At 43.7% G+C, this 25,618-nt stretch overlaps 1 protein-coding gene across 1 annotated transcript in view; it reads right to left on the bottom strand.

The window, feature by feature from the left end:
- The window catches only part of dapk1 (death-associated protein kinase 1), a 194,688-nt gene that overhangs the window by 114,816 nt on the left and 54,254 nt on the right, over positions 1-25,618 (bottom strand). The window contains exon 3 of the mRNA XM_084181176.1: positions 2,499-2,720. Coding sequence (XP_084037302.1) covers positions 2,499-2,720 — 222 coding nt within the window. The remainder of the gene's footprint in view (positions 1-2,498; positions 2,721-25,618) is intronic.

The raw sequence follows: 25,618 nt of genomic DNA, 5'->3' as shown, positions 1-25,618 counted from the left end.
TGGTATAGCAGACTGGTGGGTGGTATAGCAGACTGGTGGTATAGCAGACTGGTGGGTGGTATATCAGACTGGTGGGTGGTACATCAGACTGGTGGGTGGTATATCAGACTGGTGGGTGGTATATCAGACTGGTGGTATAGCAGACTGGTGGGTGGTATATCAGACTGGTGGGTGGTATATCAGACTGGTGGTATAGCAGACTGGTGGGTGGTATATCAGACTGGTGGGTGGTACAGCAGACTGGTGGGTGGTAGAGCAGACTGGTGGGTGGTATAGCAGACTGGTGGGTGGTATAGCAGACTGGTGGGTGGTATAGCAGACTGGTGGGTGGTACAGCAGACTGGTGGGTGGTACAGCAGACTGGTGGGTGGTATAGCAGACTGGTGGGTGGTATAGCAGACTGGTGGGTGGTATAGCAGACTGGTGGGTGGTACAGCAGACTGGTGGGTGGTATAGCAGACTGGTGGGTGGTATAGCAGACTGGTGGGTGGTACAGCAGACTGGTGGGTGGTATAGCAGACTGGTGGGTGGTATAGCAGACTGGTGGGTGGTATATCAGACTGGTGGGTGGTATAGCAGACTGGTGGGTGGTACAGCAGACTGGTGGGTGGTATAGCAGACTGGTGGGTGGTATATCAGACTGGTGGGTGGTATAGCAGACTGGTGGGTGGTATAGCAGACTGGTGGGTGGTATAGCAGACTGGTGGGTGGTATAGCAGACTGGTGGGTGGTATAGCAGACTGGTGGGTGGTATAGCAGACTAGTGGGTGGTATAGCAGACTGGTGGGTGGTATAGCAGACTGGTGGGTGGTATAGCAGACTGGTGGGTGGTATAGCAGACTGGTGGTATAGCAGACTGGTGGGTGGTATATCAGACTGGTGGGTGGTATATCAGACTGGTGGGTGGTAGAGCAGGTCACTGTAACGACTACATTGTTGATGTTTTTCCCCCTGAAAAAATCCCTAATTTATGTATTTCCTCTGAGAATGGAAACAGGGATCAGGAACAGGAAGTAGCAGCCAGCTGCAGAGGAAGCTATGACAGGATAATAACACACTCAGCCAATCACAACACAGTGTTCAGTCACTTGACCACCAGCTGCCAAAACAACAGTTGTTTTTTTTACACTGGAACAGACTGGATATAGGGACTGTCAGGATGTAGACGACAGGGTTGTGCTCAATTCTAAATATAAAATGCCTCATCAATTCCAATTCAATTCTTGAAGTAGCAAACAGGATAGAGAATTGCAATTCTAATTTGAATTAAAGGAAATAGAACTGAATTCAGTGAAATTCAAATGCCTCTTCTATTCTATATTAGGTGTAGTCTACAAAAATATACATATTATAAAACATGCATATTAAATATTGATGAAACAACTGATCAAGGAAAACAAAACCTGTATGTGAATATTCTGAGTTATTATATTTCACTGAGCACCTTTACATGCACACCAATATAGCGTTATTATTCGGGATACTCAAGTAGTGTTGACCAGAATAATGTCTGTCTTACATCGATAGAATGAGCATTTGTAATCTAGTTAACACCGGTCAAGTTGTCTGTTTCATTTAGGGGTTAGACGTCAGGGGGTAGACGTCAGGGGTTGGACGTCAGGGGTTGGACGTCAGGGGTTGGACGTCAGGGGGTGGACGTCAGGGGGTAGACGTCAGGGGGTGGACGTCAGGGGGTGGACGTCAGGGGTTGGACGTCAGGGGGTGGACGTCAGGGGGTAGACGTCAGGGGGTGGACGTCAGGGGGTGGACGTCAGGGGGTGGACGTCAGGGGGTGGACGTCAGGGGGTGGACGTCAGGGGGTGGACGTCAGGGGGTGGACGTCAGGGGGTGGACGTCAGGGGGTGGACGTCAGGGGTTGGACGTCAGGGGTTGGACGTCAGGGGGTGGACGTCAGGGGGTGGACGTCAGGGGGTGGACGTCAGGGGGTGGACGTCAGGGGGTGGACGTCAGGGGGTGGACGTCAGGGGTTGGACGTCAGGGGTTGGACGTCAGGGGTTGGACGTCAGGGGTTGGACGTCAGGGGGTAGACGTCAGGGGGTGGACGTCAGGGGGTAGACGTCAGGGGTTCGACGTCAGGGGGTGGACGTCAGGGGGTGGACGTCAGGGGGTGGACGTCAGGGGGTAGACGTCAGGGGGTGGACGTCAGGGGGTGGACGTCAGGGGGTGGACGTCAGGGGGTAGACGTCAGGGGGTGGACGTCAGGGGGTGGACGTCAGGGGGTAGACGTCAGGGGGTGGACGTCAGGGGGTGGACGTCAGGGGGTGGACGTCAGGGGGTGGACGTCAGGGGGTGGACGTCAGGGGGTGGACGTCAGGGGGTGGACGTCAGGGGGTGGACGTCAGGGGGTAGACGTCAGGGGGTAGACGTCAGGGGGTGGACGTCAGGGGGTGGACGTCAGGGGGTGGACGTCAGGGGTTGGACGTCAGGGGTTGGACGTCAGGGGGTGGACGTCAGGGGGTGGACGTCAGGGTACTCACAGTTCTAGTATTAGGATGACATCAGTCTTGTTCTCGAACACGTCGTGTAGCGTGATGGTGTTTGGGTGTTGAATCTCCTTCAGAATGCTGACCTCCCTCTCGATGTCTTCCCGGGTCACGCCACGCCGGCTCGACTTACTCCGTCGCTTACGGATGAACTTAGCGGCATACTCCAGGCCAGAGCTACGCTCACGGCATTTCTTTACCACCGCAAACTGACCACTGCAGGACAAGGGGAGAGGAAATGGGATCAGTCAGTCATTCAGTTAGAAACATACTGTTCACCATGAACATAGTCTCAGCTCAGTCATAGTCTCCGTTATAGTCTCCGTTATAGTCTCCGTTATAGTCTCAGCTATAGTCTCAGCTATAGTCTCAGCTATAGTCTCCGTTATAGTCTCAGCTATAGTCTCCGTTATAGTCTCAGCTATAGTCTCCGTTATAGTCTCAGCTATAGTCTCAGCTATAGTCTCCGTTATAGTCTCAGCTATAGTCTCAGCTATAGTCTCAGCTATAGTCTCCGTTATAGTCTCAGCTATAGTCTCAGCTATAGTCTCCATTATAGTCTCAGCTATAGTCTCAGTTATAGTCTCAGCTATAGTCTCTGCTATAGTCTCTGCTATAGTCTCAGCTATAGTCTCAGCTATAGTCTCAGCTATAGTCTCAGCTATAGTCTCCGTTATAGTCTCAGCTATAGTCTCAGTTATAGTCTCAGCTATAGTCTCAGCTATAGTCTCAGCTATAGTCTCAGCTATAGTCTCCGTTATAGTCTCCGTTATAGTCTCAGTTATAGTCTCAGCTATAGTCTCCGTTATAGTCTCCGTTATAGTCTCAGCTATAGTCTCAGTTATAGTCTCAGCTATAGTCTCAGCTATAGTCTCAGTTATAGTCTCAGTTATAGTCTCAGCTATAGTCTCAGCTATAGTCTCCGTTATAGTCTCCGTTATAGTCTCAGCTATAGTCTCCGTTATAGTCTCAGCTATAGTCTCAGTTATAGTCTCAGCTATAGTCTCAGCTATAGTCTCAGTTATAGTCTCAGCTATAGTCTCAGCTATAGTCTCCGTTATAGTCGCCGTTATAGTCTCAGCTATAGTCTCCGTTATAGTCTCCGTTATAGTCTCCGTTATAGTCTCAGCTATAGTCTCAGCTATAGTCTCAGCTATAGTCTCCGTTATAGTCTCAGCTATAGTCTCAGCTATAGTCTCAGCTATAGTCTCAGCTATAGTCTCCGTTATAGTCTCCGTTATAGTCTCCGTTATAGTCTCCGCTATAGTCTCAGCTATAGTCTCCGTTATAGTCTCAGCTATAGTCTCAGCTATAGTCTCAGTTATAGTCTCAGCTATAGTCTCAGTTATAGTCTCAGCTATAGTCTCCGTTATAGTCTCCGTTATAGTCTCCGTTATAGTCTCAGCTATAGTCTCAGTTATAGTCTCAGCTATAGTCTCAGCTATAGTCTCAGTTATAGTCTCAGTTATAGTCTCTGCTATAGTCTCAGCTATAGTCTCCGTTATAGTCTCAGCTATAGTCTCAGCTATAGTCTCAGCTATAGTCTCCGTTATAGTCTCAGCTATAGTCTCCGTTATAGTCTCCGTTATAGTCTCAGCTATAGTCTCAGCTATAGTCTCAGCTATAGTCTCAGCTATAGTCTCAGCTATAGTCTCAGTTATAGTCTCAGCTATAGTCTCCGTTATAGTCTCAGCTATAGTCTCAGCTATAGTCTCAGCTATAGTCTCCGTTATAGTCTCAGCTATAGTCTCCGTTATAGTCTCCGTTATAGTCTCAGCTATAGTCTCAGCTATAGTCTCAGCTATAGTCTCAGCTATAGTCTCAGTTATAGTCTCAGCTATAGTCTCCGTTATAGTCTCAGCTATAGTCTCCGTTATAGTCTCAGCTATAGTCTCCGCTATAGTCTCAGCTATAGTCTCAGCTATAGTCTCAGTTATAGTCTCCGTTATAGTCTCAGCTATAGTCTCAGCTATAGTCTCCGTTATAGTCTCAGCTATAGTCTCAGCTATAGTCTCAGTTATAGTCTCAGCTATAGTCTCCGTTATAGTCTCAGCTATAGTCTCCGTTATAGTCTCAGCTATAGTCTCCGTTATAGTCTCAGCTATAGTCTCAGTTATAGTCTCAGCTATAGTCTCTGCTATAGTCTCAGCTATAGTCTCAGAACAGTTAGTCTCAGCTATAGTCTCAGTTATAGTCTCAGCTATAGTCTCCATTATAGTCTCCGTTATAGTCTCAGCTATAGTCTCAGCTATAGTCTCAGCTATAGTCTCAGCTATAGTCTCAGCTATAGTCTCAGCTATAGTCTCCGTTATAGTCTCCGTTATAGTCTCCGTTATAGTCTCAGCTATAGTCTCCGTTATAGTCTCAGCTATAGTCTCAGTTATAGTCTCAGCTATAGTCTCAGCTATAGTCTCCGTTATAGTCTCCGTTATAGTCTCAGCTATAGTCTCAGCTATAGTCTCAGCTATAGTCTCAGCTATAGTCTCAGCTATAGTCTCAGCTATAGTCTCAGCTATAGTCTCCGTTATAGTCTCCGTTATAGTCTCAGCTATAGTCTCAGCTATAGTCTCCGTTATAGTCTCAGTTATAGTCTCCGTTATAGTCTCAGCTATAGTCTCCGTTATAGTCTCCGTTATAGTCTCAGCTATAGTCTCAGCTATAGTCTCAGCTATAGTCTCCGTTATAGTCTCCGTTATAGTATCAGTTATAGTCTCAGCTATAGTCTCAGTTATAGTCTCCGTTATAGTCTCCGCTATAGTCTCAGCTATAGTCTCAGCTATAGTCTCCGTTATAGTCTCAGTTATAGTCTCAGTTATAGTCTCAGTTATAGTCTCAGCTATAGTCTCCGTTATAGTCTCCGTTATAGTCTCAGCTATAGTCTCAGCTATAGTCTCAGCTATAGTCTCAGCTATAGTCTCAGTTATAGTCTCAGTTATAGTCTCAGCTATAGTCTCAGCTATAGTCTCCGTTATAGTCTCAGTTATAGTCTCCGTTATAGTCTCCGTTATAGTCTCCGTTATAGTCTCAGCTATAGTCTCCGTTATAGTCTCAGCTATAGTCTCAGCTATAGTCTCACCAAATACAATGTTATTTCATAGTGAACAAATTAACAACAGAGTTTCATCATGTTTATAGGGAAGGTCATGCAACAAGTACAGCACATACACAAATGACTGATGATTGGCTGAGAGAAATGACTGATGATTGGCTGAGAGAAATTGCTAATACAAATATTGTGGGAGCTGTTTTGTTAGACTTCAGTGCGGCTTTTGACATTATCGATCACAGTCTGCTGCTGGAAAAACGTATGTGTTTTGGCTTTACACCCCCTGCTATATTGTGGATAAAGAGTTACCTGTCTAACAGAACACAGAGGGTGTTCTTTATAGAAGCCTCTCCAACATAATCCAGGTAGAATCAGGCATTCCCCAGGGCAGTTGTCTAAGCCCCTTACTTTTTTCAATCTTTACTAATGACATGCCACTGGCTTTGAGTAAAGCCAGTGTGTCTATGTATGCGGATGACTCAACACTGTACATGTCAGCTACTACAGCGACTGAAATGACTGCAACACTTAATAAAGAGCTGCAGTTAGTTTCAGAATGGGTGGCAAGGAATAAGTTAGTACCAAATATTTCAAAAACTAAAAGCATTGTATTTGGGACACATTTTCCACTAAGCCCTAAACCTCAACTAAATCTTGTAATGAATAATGTGGAAATTGAGCAAGTTGAGGTGACTAACCCTGGATTGTAAACTGTCATGGTCAAAACATGTTGATACAACAGTAGCTAAGATGGGGAGAAGTCTGTCCATAGTAAAGCGCTGCTCTACCTTCTTAACAACACTATCAACAAGGCAGGTCCTACAGGCCCTAGTTTTGTCACACCTGGACTACTGTTCAGTTGTGTGGTCAGGTGCCACAAAGAGGGACTTAGAAAAATTACAATTGGCTCAGAACAAGGCAGCACAGCTGGCCCTTAAATCTACACGAAAAACTAACATTAATAATATGCATGCAAATCTCTCCTGGCTCAAAGTAGAGGAGAGATCGACTTCATCATTACTTGTTTTGTAAGAAGTATTGACATGTTGAATGCACCCAGCTGTCTGTTTAAACTGCTAGCACACAGCTCAGACACCCATGCACACCCCACAAGACATGCCACCAGAGGTCTCTTCACAGTCCCCAAGTCCAGAACAGACTATGGGAGGCACACAGTACTACATAGAGCCATGACTACATGGAACTCTATTCCACATCAAGTAACTGATGCAAGTAGTAAAATCAGATTAAAAACAGATAGAAATACACCTTATGGAACAGCAGGGACTGTGAAGCAACACAAACATAGGCACAGACACACACATACACATGCTAACAGATGCACTCTATACACACGTACACATTAAATTTGTATTGTAGATATGTGGTAGCAGAGTAGTGGCCTGAGGGCTCACACTTAATATGTTGTGAAATGTAATGTCATGTTTTTAATTGTATATATACACTAAACAAAAATATAAATGCAACATGTAAAGTGTTGGTCCCAATGTTTCATGAGCTGAAATAAAAGATCCCAGAAATCTTCACATTTTCCAACTTACTTCTCTCTAATGTTGTGCACAAATGTGTTTACATCCCTGTTAGTGAGCATTTCTCCTTTGCCAAGATAATCCATCCACCTGACAGGTGTGGCATTTCAAGAAGCTGATTAAACAGCATGATCATTACACAGGTGCACCTTGTGCTGTGGACAATAAAAGGCCACTAAAATGTGCAGTTTTGTCAGACAACACAATGCCACAGATGTCTCAAGTTTTGAGGGAGCGTGGAATTGGCATGCTGACTGCAGGAATGTCCACCAGATCTGTTGCCAGAAAATTGAAAGTTCATTTCTCTACCATAAGCCGCCTCCAACGTCATTTTGGAGAATGTGGCAGTACGTCCAACCGGCCTCACAACCGCAGACCACGTGTAACCACGCCAGCGCAGGACCTCCACATCTGGCTTCTTCACCTGCGGGATCGCCTGAGACCAGCCACCCGGACAGCTGATAAAACTGAAGAGTATTTCTGTCTGTAATAAAGCCCTTTTTTGGGGAAAAACTCATTGTGGGTGGGCCTATGCCCTCCCAGGCCCACCCATGGCTGTGCCCCTGCCTAGTCATGTTTATTTCAATTGACTGATTTCCTTAAATTAACTCAGTAAAATCGTTGAAATTGTTGGACCCCAGGAAGAGTAGCTGCTGTCTTGTCAGAAAGACAGTATCTGAGGACAGACAGAGGATCATGACTGTCTTACTGAGGTACTGCCTTAAGCCAGAAAACGTCAAGGAGGCAATGTGGGGAAGGAAGAGAAAGAAGCGGATGGTTGAGATGGGAAGAGGATGGTTGAGATGGGAAGAGGATGGTTGAGATGGGAAGAGGATGGTTGAGATGGGAAGAGGATGGTTGAGATGGGAAGAGGAGGATACAGGGATGTACAGGCCTTTGTCGTGTTAATAGGAGCAGCAGTGGTTGCAGGCAGACAGAGACAGAGAGAAGAGACAAGGGAGGAGACTAGCGAGAGGCCTGCATGTCAATCTGCTCTGTGAGGAACTGACCATCAGTACACGACTCAGTGTGATGAAACATACTCAACAGTTTGAACGTATTTCAATCTCTCCTTCCTCATTCATTCATTAACCATTTTTTGTCTGACTGTAGAGAGCTGCATTCCCGTGGTCAACCGGCGTGACCTGCGGGTCCCGAGTAAAGCTGCGGACAACTGTCAACCGGCGTGACCTGCGGGTCCCGAGTAAAGCTGCGGACAACTGTCAACCGGCGTGACCTGCGGGTCCCGAGTAAAGCTGCGGACAACTGTCAACCGGCGTGACCTGCGGGTCCCGAGTAAAGCTGCGGACAACTGTCAACCGGCGTGACCTGCGGGTCCCGAGTAAAGCTGCGGACAACTGTCAACCGGCGTGACCTGCGGGTCCCGAGTAAAGCTGCGGACAACTGTCAACCGGCGTGACCTGCGGGTCCCGAGTAAAGCTGCGGACAACTTTTGGATTAAAATATGTTTTAGTCCCGCAGATTATTTTGAAGAGTTGTCTTTGTTTTGTGTTATTTAATGTATTAAAGCACTGTGCACAAACTGTCATAGGATAATGATGTATGTTGCAGACCAGTTATTAAAATATATTTGAAGAATATTGACACAAAAAAATTGATCTTAAAAGGGGTTAGCCATTAGTGACGGAGTTGACAAGCCACTGACGTAGTTGACAACAGATACTCAAAACAGACATAAATTATTTTTGCCTCTAAAAATAAATGTTAAATATAAAACCTTTGTAAAATATGGACAATTATTCATTTGAAAATCCCCCTAAAACACACAGCAATTCTATCAGATCTTTCAGCACTCTGACAGAGTTGAAGTCAGACAGAAACCTGACAGAGTTGATGTTTTACGGAGTTGACACTTCATTCAAGTGGTTTACACAGTAGACATTTAGTTTTTCCTCAGTTGCTTTATGACTCCTAATTAAAAGAAGATATTTTAACCAAAAATTATACCCACTTAATTTATCAGGGAGAAGGAATTGACAGTTTATGGTTGTGACCATGGTGATTCCAATATTGTTTGTTTAACTCTATCAAAAGTAGAGAACTTTCCAGATCATGAATGGTCTTGCTGCACTACATATAATGAGGACATGAATAAGGGGTCCTTATGGTATAGCTGACCCTGTTCATTCCTGATTCATTTAGGATTTTAGACAAATCTGACGAGTTGACCAAATCTTCAGACACTTCTTTTAGGAATCAGTTTTGAGAGAAATATTATTTAAAGTCACAGAGGGCTAGTGCAAGAAACTACATAATGAATATTAACTGGAAAATTATCTTATTGCCAGTTTTTTTGAATTTGAAACACTTTTCTGTAGCGTTTGAAAATTGGGATCCTTTGCTCAGGACAAGGGCATATCCGGGCATAGAGCCGACATGGAAATGAATCATATTACAAATATTTAAATCCCAAAACCCACATCTTTACCTAAATAAAATTCCCCTAAATATTATTTCTAACTATAAAAATAAAGTTCCCTGCCGGACGGATTGTCCTGACTTTCAAGAATCCCTAAGTTATATATTGTATTAAAAGCTACTCTGTCACAATATTGACTAAGTTTAATAGCCTGCGTCTTGCTGATTTACGTTCAGTAGCCTTTCTCTTTTTTAGGTGTGCAAGATCAAGTCCTATATGGTCTCAATTAAATAGCCTGTAGACTAGGCTATATGGGCGGAGTTGTTTTTAACTTCCTAAATATGATAGCTATAGTTTACTCTCTGACGTTGACTGGAAATAAATATTGACAACATTTGTAACTTGACTCTGCTTGCAAATCGTCCCGCTCCTAAAAGTTATGCAAAATGTAGCTCATGTCAAGTCCACTATATTTCGCCCCAACTCTACTCTCTTTCAAACTAAATCTATCCAGTAATACAGATAGCCTGATATTAGCTGATACAGCCCAGTAATACAGATAGCCTGATATTAGCTGATACAGCCCAGTAATACAGATAGCCTGATATTAGCTGATACAGCCCAGTAATACAGATAGCCTGATATTAGCTGATACAGCCCAGTAATACAGATAGCCTGATATTAGCTGATACAGCCCAGTAATACAGATAGCCTGATATTAGCTGATACAGCCCAGTAATACAGATAGCCTGATATTAGCTGATACAGCCCAGTAATACAGATAGCCTGATATTAGCTGATACAGCCCAGTAATACAGATAGCCTGATATTAGCTGATACAGCCCAGTAATACAGATAGCCTGATATTAGCTGATACAGCCCAGTAATACAGATAGCCTGATATTAGCTGATACAGCCCAGTAATACAGATAGCCTGATATTAGCTGATACAGCCCAGTAATACAGATAGCCTGATATTAGCTGATACAGCCCAGTAATACAGATAGCCTGATATTAGCTGATACAGCCCAGTAATACAGATAGCCTGATATTAGCTGATACAGCCCAGTAATACAGATAGCCTGATATTAGCTGATACAGCCCAGTAATACAGATAGCCTGATATTAGCTGATACAGCCCAGTAATACAGATAGCCTGATATTAGCTGATACAGCCCAGTAATACAGATAGCCTGATATTAGCTGATACAGCCCAGTAATACAGATAGCCTGATATTAGCTGATACAGCCCAGTAATACAGATAGCCTGATATTAGCTGATACAGCCCAGTAATACAGATAGCCTGATATTAGCTGATACAGCCCAGTAATACAGATAGCCTGATATTAGCTGATACAGCCCAGTAATACAGATAGCCTGATATTAGCTGATACAGCCCAGTAATACAGATAGCCTGATATTAGCTGATACAGCCCAGTAATACAGATAGCCTGATATTAGCTGATACAGCCCAGTAATACAGATAGCCTGATATTAGCTGATACAGCCCAGTAATACAGATAGCCTGATATTAGCTGATACAGCCCAGTAATACAGATAGCCTGATATTAGCTGATACAGCCCAGTAATACAGATAGCCTGATATTAGCTGATACAGCCCAGTAATACAGATAGCCTGATATTAGCTGATACAGCCCAGTAATACAGATAGCCTGATATTAGCTGATACAGCCCAGTAATACAGATAGCCTGATATATCCCAGTAATACAGATAGCCTGATATTAGCTGATACAGCCCAGTAATACAGATAGCCTGATATTAGCTGATATATCCCAGTAATACAGATAGCCTGATATTAGCTGATACAGCCCAGTAATACAGATAGCCTGATATTAGCTGATACAGCCCAGTAATACAGATAGCCTGATATTAGCTGATACAGCCCAGTAATACAGATAGCCTGATATTAGCTGATACAGCCCAGTAATACAGATAGCCTGATATTAGCTGATACAGCCCAGTAATACAGATAGCCTGATATTAGCTGATACAGCCCAGTAATACAGATAGCCTGATATTAGCTGATACAGCCCAGTAATACAGATAGCCTGATATTAGCTGATACAGCCCAGTAATACAGATAGCCTGATATTAGCTGATACAGCCCAGTAATACAGATAGCCTGATATTAGCTGATACAGCCCAGTAATACAGATAGCCTGATATTAGCTGATACAGCCCAGTAATACAGATAGCCTGATATATCCCAGTAATACAGATAGCCTGATATTAGCTGATACAGCCCAGTAATACAGATAGCCTGATATTAGCTGATACAGCCCAGTAATACAGATAGCCTGATATTAGCTGATACAGCCCAGTAATACAGATAGCCTGATATTAGCTGATACAGCCCAGTAATACAGATAGCCTGATATTAGCTGATACAGCCCAGTAATACAGATAGCCTGATATTAGCTGATACAGCCCAGTAATACAGATAGCCTGATATTAGCTGATACAGCCCAGTAATACAGATAGCCTGATATTAGCTGATACAGCCCAGTAATACAGATAGCCTGATATTAGCTGATACAGCCCAGTAATACAGATAGCCTGATATTAGCTGATACAGCCCAGTAATACAGATAGCCTGATATTAGCTGATACAGCCCAGTAATACAGATAGCCTGATATTAGCTGATACAGCCCAGTAATACAGATAGCCTGATATTAGCTGATACAGCCCAGTAATACAGATAGCCTGATATTAGCTGATACAGCCCAGTAATACAGATAGCCTGATATTAGCTGATACAGCCCAGTAATACAGATAGCCTGATATTAGCTGATACAGCCCAGTAATACAGATAGCCTGATATTAGCTGATACAGCCCAGTAATACAGATAGCCTGATATTAGCTGATACAGCCCAGTAATACAGATAGCCTGATATTAGCTGATACAGCCCAGTAATACAGATAGCCTGATATTAGCTGATACAGCCCAGTAATACAGATAGCCTGATATTAGCTGATACAGCCCAGTAATACAGATAGCCTGATATATCCCAGTAATACAGATAGCCTGATATTAGCTGATACAGCCCAGTAATACAGATAGCCTGATATTAGCTGATATATCCCAGTAATACAGATAGCCTGATATTAGCTGATACAGCCCAGTAATACAGATAGCCTGATATTAGCTGATACAGCCCAGTAATACAGATAGCCTGATATTAGCTGATACAGCCCAGTAATACAGATAGCCTGATATTAGCTGATACAGCCCAGTAATACAGATAGCCTGATATTAGCTGATACAGCCCAGTAATACAGATAGCCTGATATTAGCTGATACAGCCCAGTAATACAGATAGCCTGATATTAGCTGATACAGCCCAGTAATACAGATAGCCTGATATTAGCTGATACAGCCCAGTAATACAGATAGCCTGATATTAGCTGATACAGCCCAGTAATACAGATAGCCTGATATTAGCTGATACAGCCCAGTAATACAGATAGCCTGATATTAGCTGATACAGCCCAGTAATACAGATAGCCTGATATTAGCTGATACAGCCCAGTAATACAGATAGCCTGATATTAGCTGATACAGCCCAGTAATACAGATAGCCTGATATTAGCTGATACAGCCCAGTAATACAGATAGCCTGATATTAGCTGATACAGCCCAGTAATACAGATAGCCTGATATTAGCTGATACAGCCCAGTAATACAGATAGCCTGATATATCCCAGTAATACAGATAGCCTGATATTAGCTGATACAGCCCAGTAATACAGATAGCCTGATATTAGCTGATATATCCCAGTAATACAGATAGCCTGATATTAGCTGATACAGCCCAGTAATACAGATAGCCTGATATTAGCTGATACAGCCCAGTAATACAGATAGCCTGATATTAGCTGATACAGCCCAGTAATACAGATAGCCTGATATTAGCTGATACAGCCCAGTAATACAGATAGCCTGATATTAGCTGATACAGCCCAGTAATACAGATAGCCTGATATTAGCTGATACAGCCCAGTAATACAGATAGCCTGATATTAGCTGATACAGCCCAGTAATACAGATAGCCTGATATTAGCTGATACAGCCCAGTAATACAGATAGCCTGATATTAGCTGATACAGCCCAGTAATACAGATAGCCTGATATTAGCTGATACAGCCCAGTAATACAGATAGCCTGATATTAGCTGATACAGCCCAGTAATACAGATAGCCTGATATTAGCTGATACAGCCCAGTAATACAGATAGCCTGATATTAGCTGATACAGCCCAGTAATACAGATAGCCTGATATTAGCTGATACAGCCCAGTAATACAGATAGCCTGATATTAGCTGATACAGCCCAGTAATACAGATAGCCTGATATTAGCTGATACAGCCCAGTAATACAGATAGCCTGATATTAGCTGATACAGCCCAGTAATACAGATAGCCTGATATTAGCTGATACAGCCCAGTAATACAGATAGCCTGATATTAGCTGATACAGCCCAGTAATACAGATAGCCTGATATTAGCTGATACAGCCCAGTAATACAGATAGCCTGATATTAGCTGATACAGCCCAGTAATACAGATAGCCTGATATTAGCTGATACAGCCCAGTAATACAGATAGCCTGATATTAGCTGATACAGCCCAGTAATACAGATAGCCTGATATTAGCTGATACAGCCCAGTAATACAGATAGCCTGATATTAGCTGATACAGCCCAGTAATACAGATAGCCTGATATTAGCTGATACAGCCCAGTAATACAGATAGCCTGATATTAGCTGATACAGCCCAGTAATACAGATAGCCTGATATTAGCTGATACAGCCCAGTAATACAGATAGCCTGATATTAGCTGATACAGCCCAGTAATACAGATAGCCTGATATTAGCTGATACAGCCCAGTAATACAGATAGCCTGATATTAGCTGATACATCCCAGTAATACAGATAGCCTGATATTAGCTGATACAGCCCAGTAATACAGATAGCCTGATATTAGCTGATACAGCCCAGTAATACAGATAGCCTGATATTAGCTGATACAGCCCAGTAATACAGATAGCCGGATATTAGCTGATACAGCCCAGTAATACAGATAGCCGGATATTAGCTGATACAGCCCAGTAATACAGATAGCCTGATATTAGCTGATACAGCCCAGTAATACAGATAGCCTGATATTAGCTGATACAGCCCAGTAATACAGATAGCCTGATATTAGCTGATACAGCCCAGTAATACAGATAGCCTGATATTAGCTGATACAGCCCAGTAATACAGATAGCCTGATATTAGCTGATACAGCCCAGTAATACAGATAGCCTGATATTAGCTGATACAGCCCAGTAATACAGATAGCCTGATATTAGCTGATACAGCCCAGTAATACAGATAGCCTGATATTAGCTGATACAGCCCAGTAATACAGATAGCCTGATATTAGCTGATACAGCCCAGTAATACAGATAGCCTGATATTAGCTGATACAGCCCAGTAATACAGATAGCCTGATATTAGCTGATACAGCCCAGTAATACAGATAGCCTGATATTAGCTGATACAGCCCAGTAATACAGATAGCCTGATATTAGCTGATACAGCCCAGTAATACAGATAGCCGGATATTAGCTGATACAGCCCAGTAATACAGATAGCCGGATATTAGCTGATACAGCCCAGTAATACAGATAGCCTGATATTAGCTGATACAGCCCAGTAATACAGATAGCCTGATATTAGCTGATACAGCCCAGTAATACAGATAGCCTGATATTAGCTGATACAGCCCAGTAATACAGATAGCCTGATATTAGCTGATACAGCCCAGTAATACAGATAGCCTGATATTAGCTGATACAGCCCAGTAATACAGATAGCCTGATATTAGCTGATACAGCCCAGTAATACAGATAGCCTGATATTAGCTGATACAGCCCAGTAATACAGATAGCCTGATATTAGCTGATACAGCCCAGTAATACAGATAGCCTGATATTAGCTGATACAGCCCAGTAATACAGATAGCCTGATATTAGCTGATACAGCCCAGTAATACAGATAGCCTGATATTAGCTGATACAGCCCAGTAATACAGATAGCCTGATATTAGCTGATACAGCCCAGTAATACAGATAGCCTGATATTAGCTGATACAGCCCAGTAATACAGATAGCCTGATATTAGCTGATACAGCCCAGTAATACAGATAGCCTGATATTAGCTGATACAGCCCAGTAATACAGATAGCCTGATATTAGCTGATACAGCCCAGTAATACAGATAGCCTGATATTAGCTGATACAGCCCAGTAATACAGATAGCCTGATATTAGCTGATACAGCCCAGTAATACAGATAGCCTGATATTAGCTGATACAGCCCAGTAATACAGATAGCCTGATATTAGCTGATACAGCCCAGTAATACAGATAGCCTGATATTAGCTGATACAGCCCAGTAATACAGATAGCCTGATATTAGCTGATACAGCCCAGTAATACAGATAGCCTGATATTAGCTGATACAGCCCAGTAATACAGATAGCCTGATATTAGCTGATACAGCCCAGTAATACAGATAGCCTGATATTAGCTGATACAGCCCAGTAATACAGATAGCCTGATATTAGCTGATACAGCCCAGTAATACAGATAGCCTGATATTAGCTGATACAGCCAGTAATACAGATAGCCTGATATTAGCTGATACAGCCCAGTAATACAGATAGCCTGATATTAGCTGATACAGCCCAGTAATACAGATAGCCTGATATTAGCTGATACAGCCCAGTAATACAGATAGCCTGATATTAGCTGATACAGCCCAGTAATACAGATAGCCTGATATTAGCTGATACAGCCCAGTAATACAGATAGCCTGATATTAGCTGATACAGCCCAGTAATACAGATAGCCTGATATTAGCTGATACAGCCCAGTAATACAGATAGCCTGATATTAGCTGATACAGCCCAGTAATACAGATAGCCTGATATTAGCTGATACAGCCCAGTAATACAGATAGCCTGATATTAGCTGATACAGCCCAGTAATACAGATAGCCTGATATTAGCTGATACAGCCCAGTAATACAGATAGCCTGATATTAGCTGATACAGCCCAGTAATACAGATAGCCTGATATTAGCTGATACAGCCCAGTAATACAGATAGCCTGATATTAGCTGATACAGCCCAGTAATACAGATAGCCTGATATTAGCTGATACAGCCCAGTAATACAGATAGCCTGATATTAGCTGATATATCCCAGTAATACAGATAGCCTGATATTAGCTGATACAGCCCAGTAATACAGATAGCCTGATATTAGCTGATACAGCCCAGTAATACAGATAGCCTGATATTAGCTGATACAGCCCAGTAATACAGATAGCCTGATATTAGCTGATACAGCCCAGTAATACAGATAGCCTGATATTAGCTGATACAGCCCAGTAATACAGATAGCCTGATATTAGCTGATACAGCCCAGTAATACAGATAGCCTGATATTAGCTGATACAGCCCAGTAATACAGATAGCCTGATATTAGCTGATACAGCCCAGTAATACAGATAGCCTGATATTAGCTGATATATCCCAGTAATACAGATAGCCTGATATTAGCTGATACAGCCCAGTAATACAGATAGCCTGATATTAGCTGATACAGCCCAGTAATACAGATAGCCTGATATTAGCTGATACAGCCCAGTAATACAGATAGCCTGATATTAGCTGATATATCCCAGTAATACAGATAGCCTGATATTAGCTGATACAGCCCAGTAATACAGATAGCCTGATATTAGCTGATACAGCCCAGTAATACAGATAGCCTGATATTAGCTGATACAGCCCAGTAATACAGATAGCCTGATATTAGCTGATACAGCCCAGTAATACAGATAGCCTGATATTAGCTGATACAGCCCAGTAATACAGATAGCCTGATATTAGCTGATACAGCCCAGTAATACAGATAGCCTGATATTAGCTGATACAGCCCAGTAATACAGATAGCCTGATATTAGCTGATACAGCCCAGTAATACAGATAGCCTGATATTAGCTGATACAGCCCAGTAATACAGATAGCCTGATATTAGCTGATACAGCCCAGTAATACAGATAGCCTGATATTAGCTGATACAGCCCAGTAATACAGATAGCCTGATATCAGCTGATACAGCCCAGTAATACAGATAGCCTGATATCAGCTGATACAGCCCAGTAATACAGATAGCCTGATATTAGCTGATACAGCCCAGTAATACAGATAGCCTGATATTAGCTGATACAGCCCAGTAATACAGATAGCCTGATATTAGCTGATACAGCCCAGTAATACAGATAGCCTGATATTAGCTGATACAGCCCAGTAATACAGATAGCCTGATATTAGCTGATACAGCCCAGTAATACAGATAGCCTGATATTAGCTGATACAGCCCAGTAATACAGATAGCCTGATATTAGCTGATACAGCCCAGTAATACAGATAGCCTGATATTAGCTGATACAGCCCAGTAATACAGATAGCCTGATATTAGCTGATACAGCCCAGTAATACAGATAGCCTGATATTAGCTGATACAGCCCAGTAATACAGATAGCCTGATATTAGCTGATACAGCCCAGTAATACAGATAGCCTGATATTAGCTGATACAGCCCAGTAATACAGATAGCCTGATATTAGCTGATACAGCCCAGTAATACAGATAGCCTGATATTAGCTGATACAGCCCAGTAATACAGATAGCCTGATATTAGCTGATACAGCCCAGTAATACAGATAGCCTGATATTAGCTGATACAGCCCAGTAATACAGATAGCCTGATATTAGCTGATACAGCCCAGTAATACAGATAGCCTGATATTAGCTGATACAGCCCAGTAATACAGATAGCCTGATATTAGCTGATACAGCCCAGTAATACAGATAGCCTGATATTAGCTGATACAGCCCAGTAATACAGATAGCCTGATATTAGCTGATACAGCCCAGTAATACAGATAGCCTGATATTAGCTGATACAGCCCAGTAATACAGATAGCCTGATATTAGCTGATACAGCCCAGTAATACAGATAGCCTGATATTAGCTGATACAGCCCAGTAATACAGATAGCCTGATATTAGCTGATACAGCCCAGTAATACAGATAGCCTGATATTAGCTGATCCAGTCTGTTTCTCCCTATCTGAAGCCAACAACAGTCAGAGGGATCAAGTTGATTGTTCTCTTTTGTCATATTTTGAGAATGGTTGTAGCTTCCAACTTTTAGCCTACTTGTTTCCAAAGAGCAACTAGAGAAGAGGAGGGGAGGAGGGACAACAAGTTCTCTCACGTCACCCCGTGAAGACATCCTCCTCCCTCATGTAATACCCTTCCAGCAGTCTCATCCTGACATGACCCTCCAGCATGACAATGCCACCAGCCATACTGCTCGTGATTTCCTGCAAGACAGGAATGTCAGTGTTCTGCCATGGCCAGCGAAGAGCCCGGATCTCAATCCCATTGAGCACGTCTGGGACCTGTTGGATTGGAGGCTGAGGGCTAGGGCCATTCTCCCCAGAAATGTCCGGGAACTTGCAGGTGCCTTGGTGGAAGAGTGGGGTAACGTCTCACAGCAAGAACTGGTAAATCTGGTGCAGTCCATGAGGAGGAGATGCACTGCAGTACTTAATGCAGCTGGTGGCCACACCAGATACTGACTGTTACTTTTGATTTTGACCCCCCCCCCCTCCCCTTTGTTCAGGGACACATTATTCAATTTCTGTTAGTCACATGTCTGTGGAACTTGTTCAGTTTATGTCTCAGTTGTTGAATCTTGTTATGTTCATACAAATATTTACACATGTTAAGTTTGCTGAAAATAAACGCAGTTGACAGTGAAGGGACGTTTCATTTTCAAGTTTTGACCACATTAAATTGAGGGGTAATTACACATCCTTTTTACCTCAGATTAGTAATGTTAGTAAAAACTTTTATACACTGAACAAAAATATACACGCAACAATTTCAAAGATTTTACTGAGTCACAGTTCATATAAGGAAATCAGTATGTCCAGTATTCCACAACATCATCAAGGGAAGTTGTCCTCAATCAGATGCTCTACCAGCTTGTACCTGTTGCCTCAGACAGACAGACGGGCAGACGGGCAGACAGACAGACAGGCAGACGGGCAGATGGGCAGACAGGCAGACAGGCAGGCAGACAGGCAGACAGACAAGCAGACAGGCAGGCAGACAGACAGACAGACAGACAGGCAGACAGACAGTCAAGCAGACGTTGGTGTTGCAACAATAGCCCAGATACACAGCGTTGTCAATAGTGGTGTGTCTGTCTGCTGTGTGTCGATGTTTCACAATCAGTTGTGTGTTGAAAGCTGCAGGTCCCCCGCCTGGCCACTATTTAGGAATGGAGGAAGGTTATCAAGGTGGGAGGATAAACTAGGCAGGTTTGTGTGTGTGTGTCTGTTTTCCAAAACATAGGTTTCCAGGTGCAGTTGTGCATCATTATATTAACATTCAAAGCATCCATCCTCCAAACTACCAGTATCCACGGTAACACTTGCCAGTCTCCAAGGTCAAACTTGCCAGTCTCCAAGGTAACAACTGCCAGTCTCCACGGTAACACTTGCCAGTACCCTAGGTAACACTGCCAGTACCCACGGTAACACTGCCAGTACCCACGGTAACACTGCCAGTACCCTAGGTAACACTGCCAGTACCCACAGTAACACTGCCAGTACCCACGGTAACACTGCCAGTACACCCAGCACACTGCCAGTACCCACGGTAACAGTGAGATACAGAGGAGGAATAACTCTGGCTTGTCTACCAGAAACTAACACTATAGACGCATCACTACAGACAGACAGACAGACAGACAGACAGACAGACAGACAGACAGACAGACTAGTGCAGCTACACAGACAGACAGACAGAGACAGAGACAGACAGACAGACAGACAGACAGACAGACAGACTAGTGCAGCTACACAGACAGACAGACAGACAGACAGACAGACAGACAGACAGACTAGTGCAGCTACACAGACAGACAGACAGACAGACATCACTACAGACAGACAGACAGACAGACAGACAGAGAGACAGACAGACAGACAGAGAGACTAGTGCAGCTAGACAGAGATAAACCCAGAAATCAGGCCAGCTTTCACAGTGCTTTTAGTCTTGCTGTTTTGTGGTTAAGTTAGGGGTCTTTATAACCATGAGGTGGGGTCAGTGTTGAGGTGGGTGGAGAGGGGGGGGGGGGGGCAAGGGGACCCACCCTCCTAATCTCTGACCTCAATCTGCAGTAATCCATCCAGCTATCATAGAGCAGAGCAGAACAGACTGACTGGAGTACAGTAGGACTGGTGTGTACAGGGCAACAAACCCCACTCTAAAGCAGCTGCCCTAAAATGCCAGTATGCGGCTATTGTCATGACACCGTCCACAAACTATTCAGTCATTCTCAACCTTTTTGGGTTACCGTGTTCCCTTTGGTAGCTCCAGGGCACCAAGGTGAGAAGCACTGTTTTAGATCATAGAACATAAAGGTCCGTAAGTTGAACTGCAGAGACAGCAGACATTTCTAGAGCGGGTTGAGGTTCACTGTGTCTTCCCAAACAACAAACAGGACTGGAGTGTTCTGAGTCTACGGATGTTTCAGCCAACCTCAGAGTAAACTGAATCAACAGCTCAGAGTGAACTGAATCAACAGCTCAGAGTGAACTGAATCAACAGCTCAGAGTGAACTGAATCAACAGCTCAGAGTGAACTGAATCAACAGCTCAGAGTGAACTGAATCAACAGCTCAGAGTGAACTGAATCAACAGCTCAGAGTGAACTGAATCAACAGCTCAGAGTGAACTGAATCAACAGTTCAGAGTGAACTGAATCAACAGCTCAGAGTGAACTGAATCAACAGCTCAGAGTGAACTGAATCAACAGCTCAGAGTGAACTGAATCAACAGCAGATCAGATTGTTCTGCTCCCTTTCCCAGATGGTCTCATGGTGGATTCCTGATTCCTATAAACATGGTCTGATTAAGCCCTAATGAATAGTCTACTTCTATGATGACTGGCAGATGTGCAACTGACACTGCAATTTGGCAAAATTGTTGACTTGATTGTGTGTGGGTCTGTGTGTCTGTGTGTGTGTGTGTGTGTGTGTGTGTGTGTCTGGGTGTGTCTGTGTGTGTGTCTGTGTGTGTGTCTGTGTGTGTGTGGGTCTGTGGGTGGGTCTGTGTGTCTGTGTGTGGGTCTGTGTGTCTGTGTGTGTGTGTGTGTGTGTGTGTGTGTGGGTCAATACTTTGTCTGCTCAGTCAGACTGTTGAGAGTCACCTCAGCCTTGCCTTGGTTACTAACCGGCTGGTTACTATTCAACTGGTTCCTCTTCTAAAGCAGAGAGAATATCACTTCCTAAAGCTTAGAGACGATATACAGTGAGGGGAAAAAAGTATTTGATCCCCTGCTGATTTTGTACGTTTGCCCACTGACAAAGACATGATCAGTCTATAATTTTAATGGAAGGTTTATTTGAACAGTGAGAGACAGAATAACAACAAAGAAATCCAGAGAAACGCATGTCCAAAATGTTATAAATTGATTTGCATTTTAATGAGGGAAATAAGTATTTGACCCCTCTGCAAAACATGACTTAGTACTTGGTGGCAAAACCCTTGTTGGCAATCACAGAGGTCAGATGTTTCTTGTAGTTGGTCACCAGGTTTGCACACATCTCAGGAGGGATTTTGTCCCACTCCTCTTTGCAAATCTTCTCCAAGTCATTAAGGTTTCGAGGCTGACGTTTGGCAACTCGAACCTTCAGCTCCCTCCACAGATTCTCTATGGGATTAAGGTCTGGAGACTGGCTAGGCCACTCCAGGACCTTAATGTGCTTCTTCTTGAGCCACTCCTTTGTTGCCTTGGCCGTGTGTTTTGGGTCATTGTCATGCTGGAATACCCATCCACGACCCATTTTCAATGCCCTGGTTGAGGGAAGGAGGTTCTCACCCAAGATTTGACGGTACATGGTCCCGTCCATCGTCCCTTTGATGCGGTGAAGTTGTCCTGTCCCCTTAGCAGAAAAACACCCCCAAAGCATAATGTTTCCACCTCCATGTTTGACGGTGGGGATGGTGTTCTTGGGGTCATAGGCAGCATTCCTCCTCCTCCAAACACGGCGAGTTGAGTTGATGCCAAAGAGCTCCATTTTGGTCTCATCTGACAACAACACTTTCACCCAGTTCTCCTCTGAATCATTCAGATGTTCATTGACAAACTTCAGACGGCCCTGTATATGTGCTTTCTTGAGCAGGGGGACCTTGCGGGCGCTGCAGGATTTCAGTCCTTCACGGCGTAGTGTGTTACGAATTGTTTTCTTGGTGACTATGGTCCCAGCTGCCTTGAGATCATTGACAAGATCCTCCTGTGTAGTTCTGGGCTGATTCCTCACCGTTCTCATGATCATTTCAACTCCACGAGGTGAGATCTTGCATGGAGCCCCAGGCCGAGGGAGATTGACAGTTCTTTTGTGTTTCTTCCATTTGTGAACAATCGCACCAACTGTTGTCACCTTCTCACCAAGCTGCTTGGTGATGGTCTTGTAGCCCATTCCAGCCTTGTGTAGGTCTACAATCTTGTCCCTGACATCCTTGGAGAGCTCTTTGGTCTTGGCCATGGTAGAAAGTTTGGAATCTGATTGATTGATTGCTTCTGTGGGCAGGTGTCTTTTATAGGTAACAAACTGAGATTAGGAGCACTCCCTTTAAGAGTGTGCTCCTAATCTCAGCTCGTTACCTGTATAAAAGACACCTGGGAGCCAGAAATCTTTCTGATTGAGAGGGGGTCAAATACTTATTTCCCTCATTAAAATGCAAATCAATTTATAACATTTTTTACTTGTGTTTTTCTGGATTTTTTTGTTGTTATTCTGTTTCTCACTGTTCAAATAAACCTACCATTAAAATTATAGACTGATCATTTCTTTGTCAGTGGGCAAACGTACAAACTCAGCAGGGGATCATACTTGTTTCCCTCACTGTATAGGACTGTAGGTGATTAACAGGCTGGTTACTATTCAACTGGTTCCTCTTTTAAAACAGAGAGAATATCACTTCCTAAAGCTTAGAGAGGATATATAGGACTGTAGGTGATTACAAATGGCGCCGAAGAAGACCTCTAACCAATTGTACTATTATGTGTAATTTATTCTGTACATAATGTTTCTGCCACCATCTCTTATGACCAAAAGGAGCTTCTGGATATCAGGACCGCGATTGCTCACCTCGTATTGGACGAATATTTTTTCTTCAACGAGTCGGACGCGAAGGATATCCTACAGACACCCGACAAGGCCCAAATCCCCGTCATTCGCAGGAGAAAGAGACAGAGATATCGTGGACCTAGGTCGAGGTGCCTTGTAAGGATCCGACGGCGAGCGAGTAAACTGCCTCTCCCATCAATCCTATTAGCCAATGTTCAATCATTTGAGAATAAATTGGATGACCTAAGATTACGGTTATCCTACCAACGGGACATTAAAAACGGTAATATCTTATGTTTCACAGAGTCGTGGCTGAACGACGACATGGATAACATACAGCTGACGGGATATACGCTACATCGGCATGATAGAACGGCTGACTCCGGTAAGACAAGGGGTGGCGGTCTGTGTATATTTGTAAACAACAGCTGGTGCATAAAATCTAATACTAAGGAAGTCTCGAGGTTTTGCTCGCCTGAGGTAGAGTATTTTATGATAAGCTGTAGAACACACTATTAACCAAGAGAGTTTTCATTTATATTTTTCATGGCTGTCTATTTATCATCACAAACCGATACAGGCACTAAAATTGCACTCAATGAGCTGTATAAGGCCATAAGTAAACAGGAAAATGTTCATCCAGAGGCCGCGCTCCTAGTGGCCGGGGACTTTAATGCAGGGAAACTTTAATCCGTTCTACCTAATTTCTACCAGAATGTTAAATGTGCAACCAGAGGGAAAAAAACTCTAGACCACCTTTACTCCACACACAGAGACGCATACAAAGCTCTCCCTCGCCCTCCATTTGGCAAATCTGACCATAACTCTATCCTCCTGATTCCTGCTTATAAGTAAAAACTAAAGCAGGAAGCACCAGTGACTCGGTTAATAAAAAAGTGGTCAGATGACGCAGATGCTAAGCTACAGGACTATTTTGCTAGCACAGACTGGAACATGTTCCGGGATTCTTCAGATAGCATTGAGGAGTACACCACATCAGTCACTGGCTTCATCAATAAGTGCATCGATTACGTCATCCCCACAGTGACCGTACGTACATACCTCAACCAGAAACCATGGATTACAGGAATTATCCGCACTGAGCTAAAGGGTAGAGCTGCCGCCTTCAAGGAGCGGGACTCTAACCCGGTAGCTTATAAGAAATCCTGCTATGCCCTCCGACGAACCATCAAACAGGCAAAGAGTCAATACAGGACTAAGATTGAATTGTACTACACCGGCTCTGACGCTCGTCGGATGTGGCAGGGCTTGAAAACTATTACAGACTACAAAGGGAAGCACAGCCGTGAGCTGCCCAGTGACACGAGCCTACCAGACAAGCTAAATCACTTCTATGCTCGCTTCGAGGCAAGCAACACTGAAGCATGCATGAGAGCATCAGCTGTTCCGGATGACTATGTGATCAAGCTCTCTGTAGCCGATGTGAGTAAGACTTTTAAGCAGGTCAACAATCACAAGGCCGCAGGGCGGATTACCTGGACGTGTACTCCGAGCATGCGCTGACCAACTGGCAAGTGTCTTCACTGACTTTTTCATCATGTCCCTGACTGAGTCTGTAATACCAACATGTTTCAAGCAGACCACCATAGTCCCCGTGCCACAGGACACGAAGATAACCTGCCTAAATTACTACCGACCCGTAGCACTGACGTCTGTAGCCATGAAGTGCTTTGAAATGCTGGTCATGGCTCACATCAACACCATTATCCCAGAAACCCTAGACCCACTCCAATTTGCATATACGCTCCCACAGATCCACAGATGATGCAATCTCTATTGCACTCCACACTGCCCTTTCCCAACGAACAAGAGGAACACCTACG

This window comes from Coregonus lavaretus, assembly GCF_964263955.1.
Source record: "Coregonus lavaretus genome assembly, chromosome: 17".
NCBI lineage: Eukaryota > Metazoa > Chordata > Actinopteri > Salmoniformes > Salmonidae > Coregonus > Coregonus lavaretus.
This window is presented reverse-complemented; position numbering and strand designations above follow the sequence as displayed.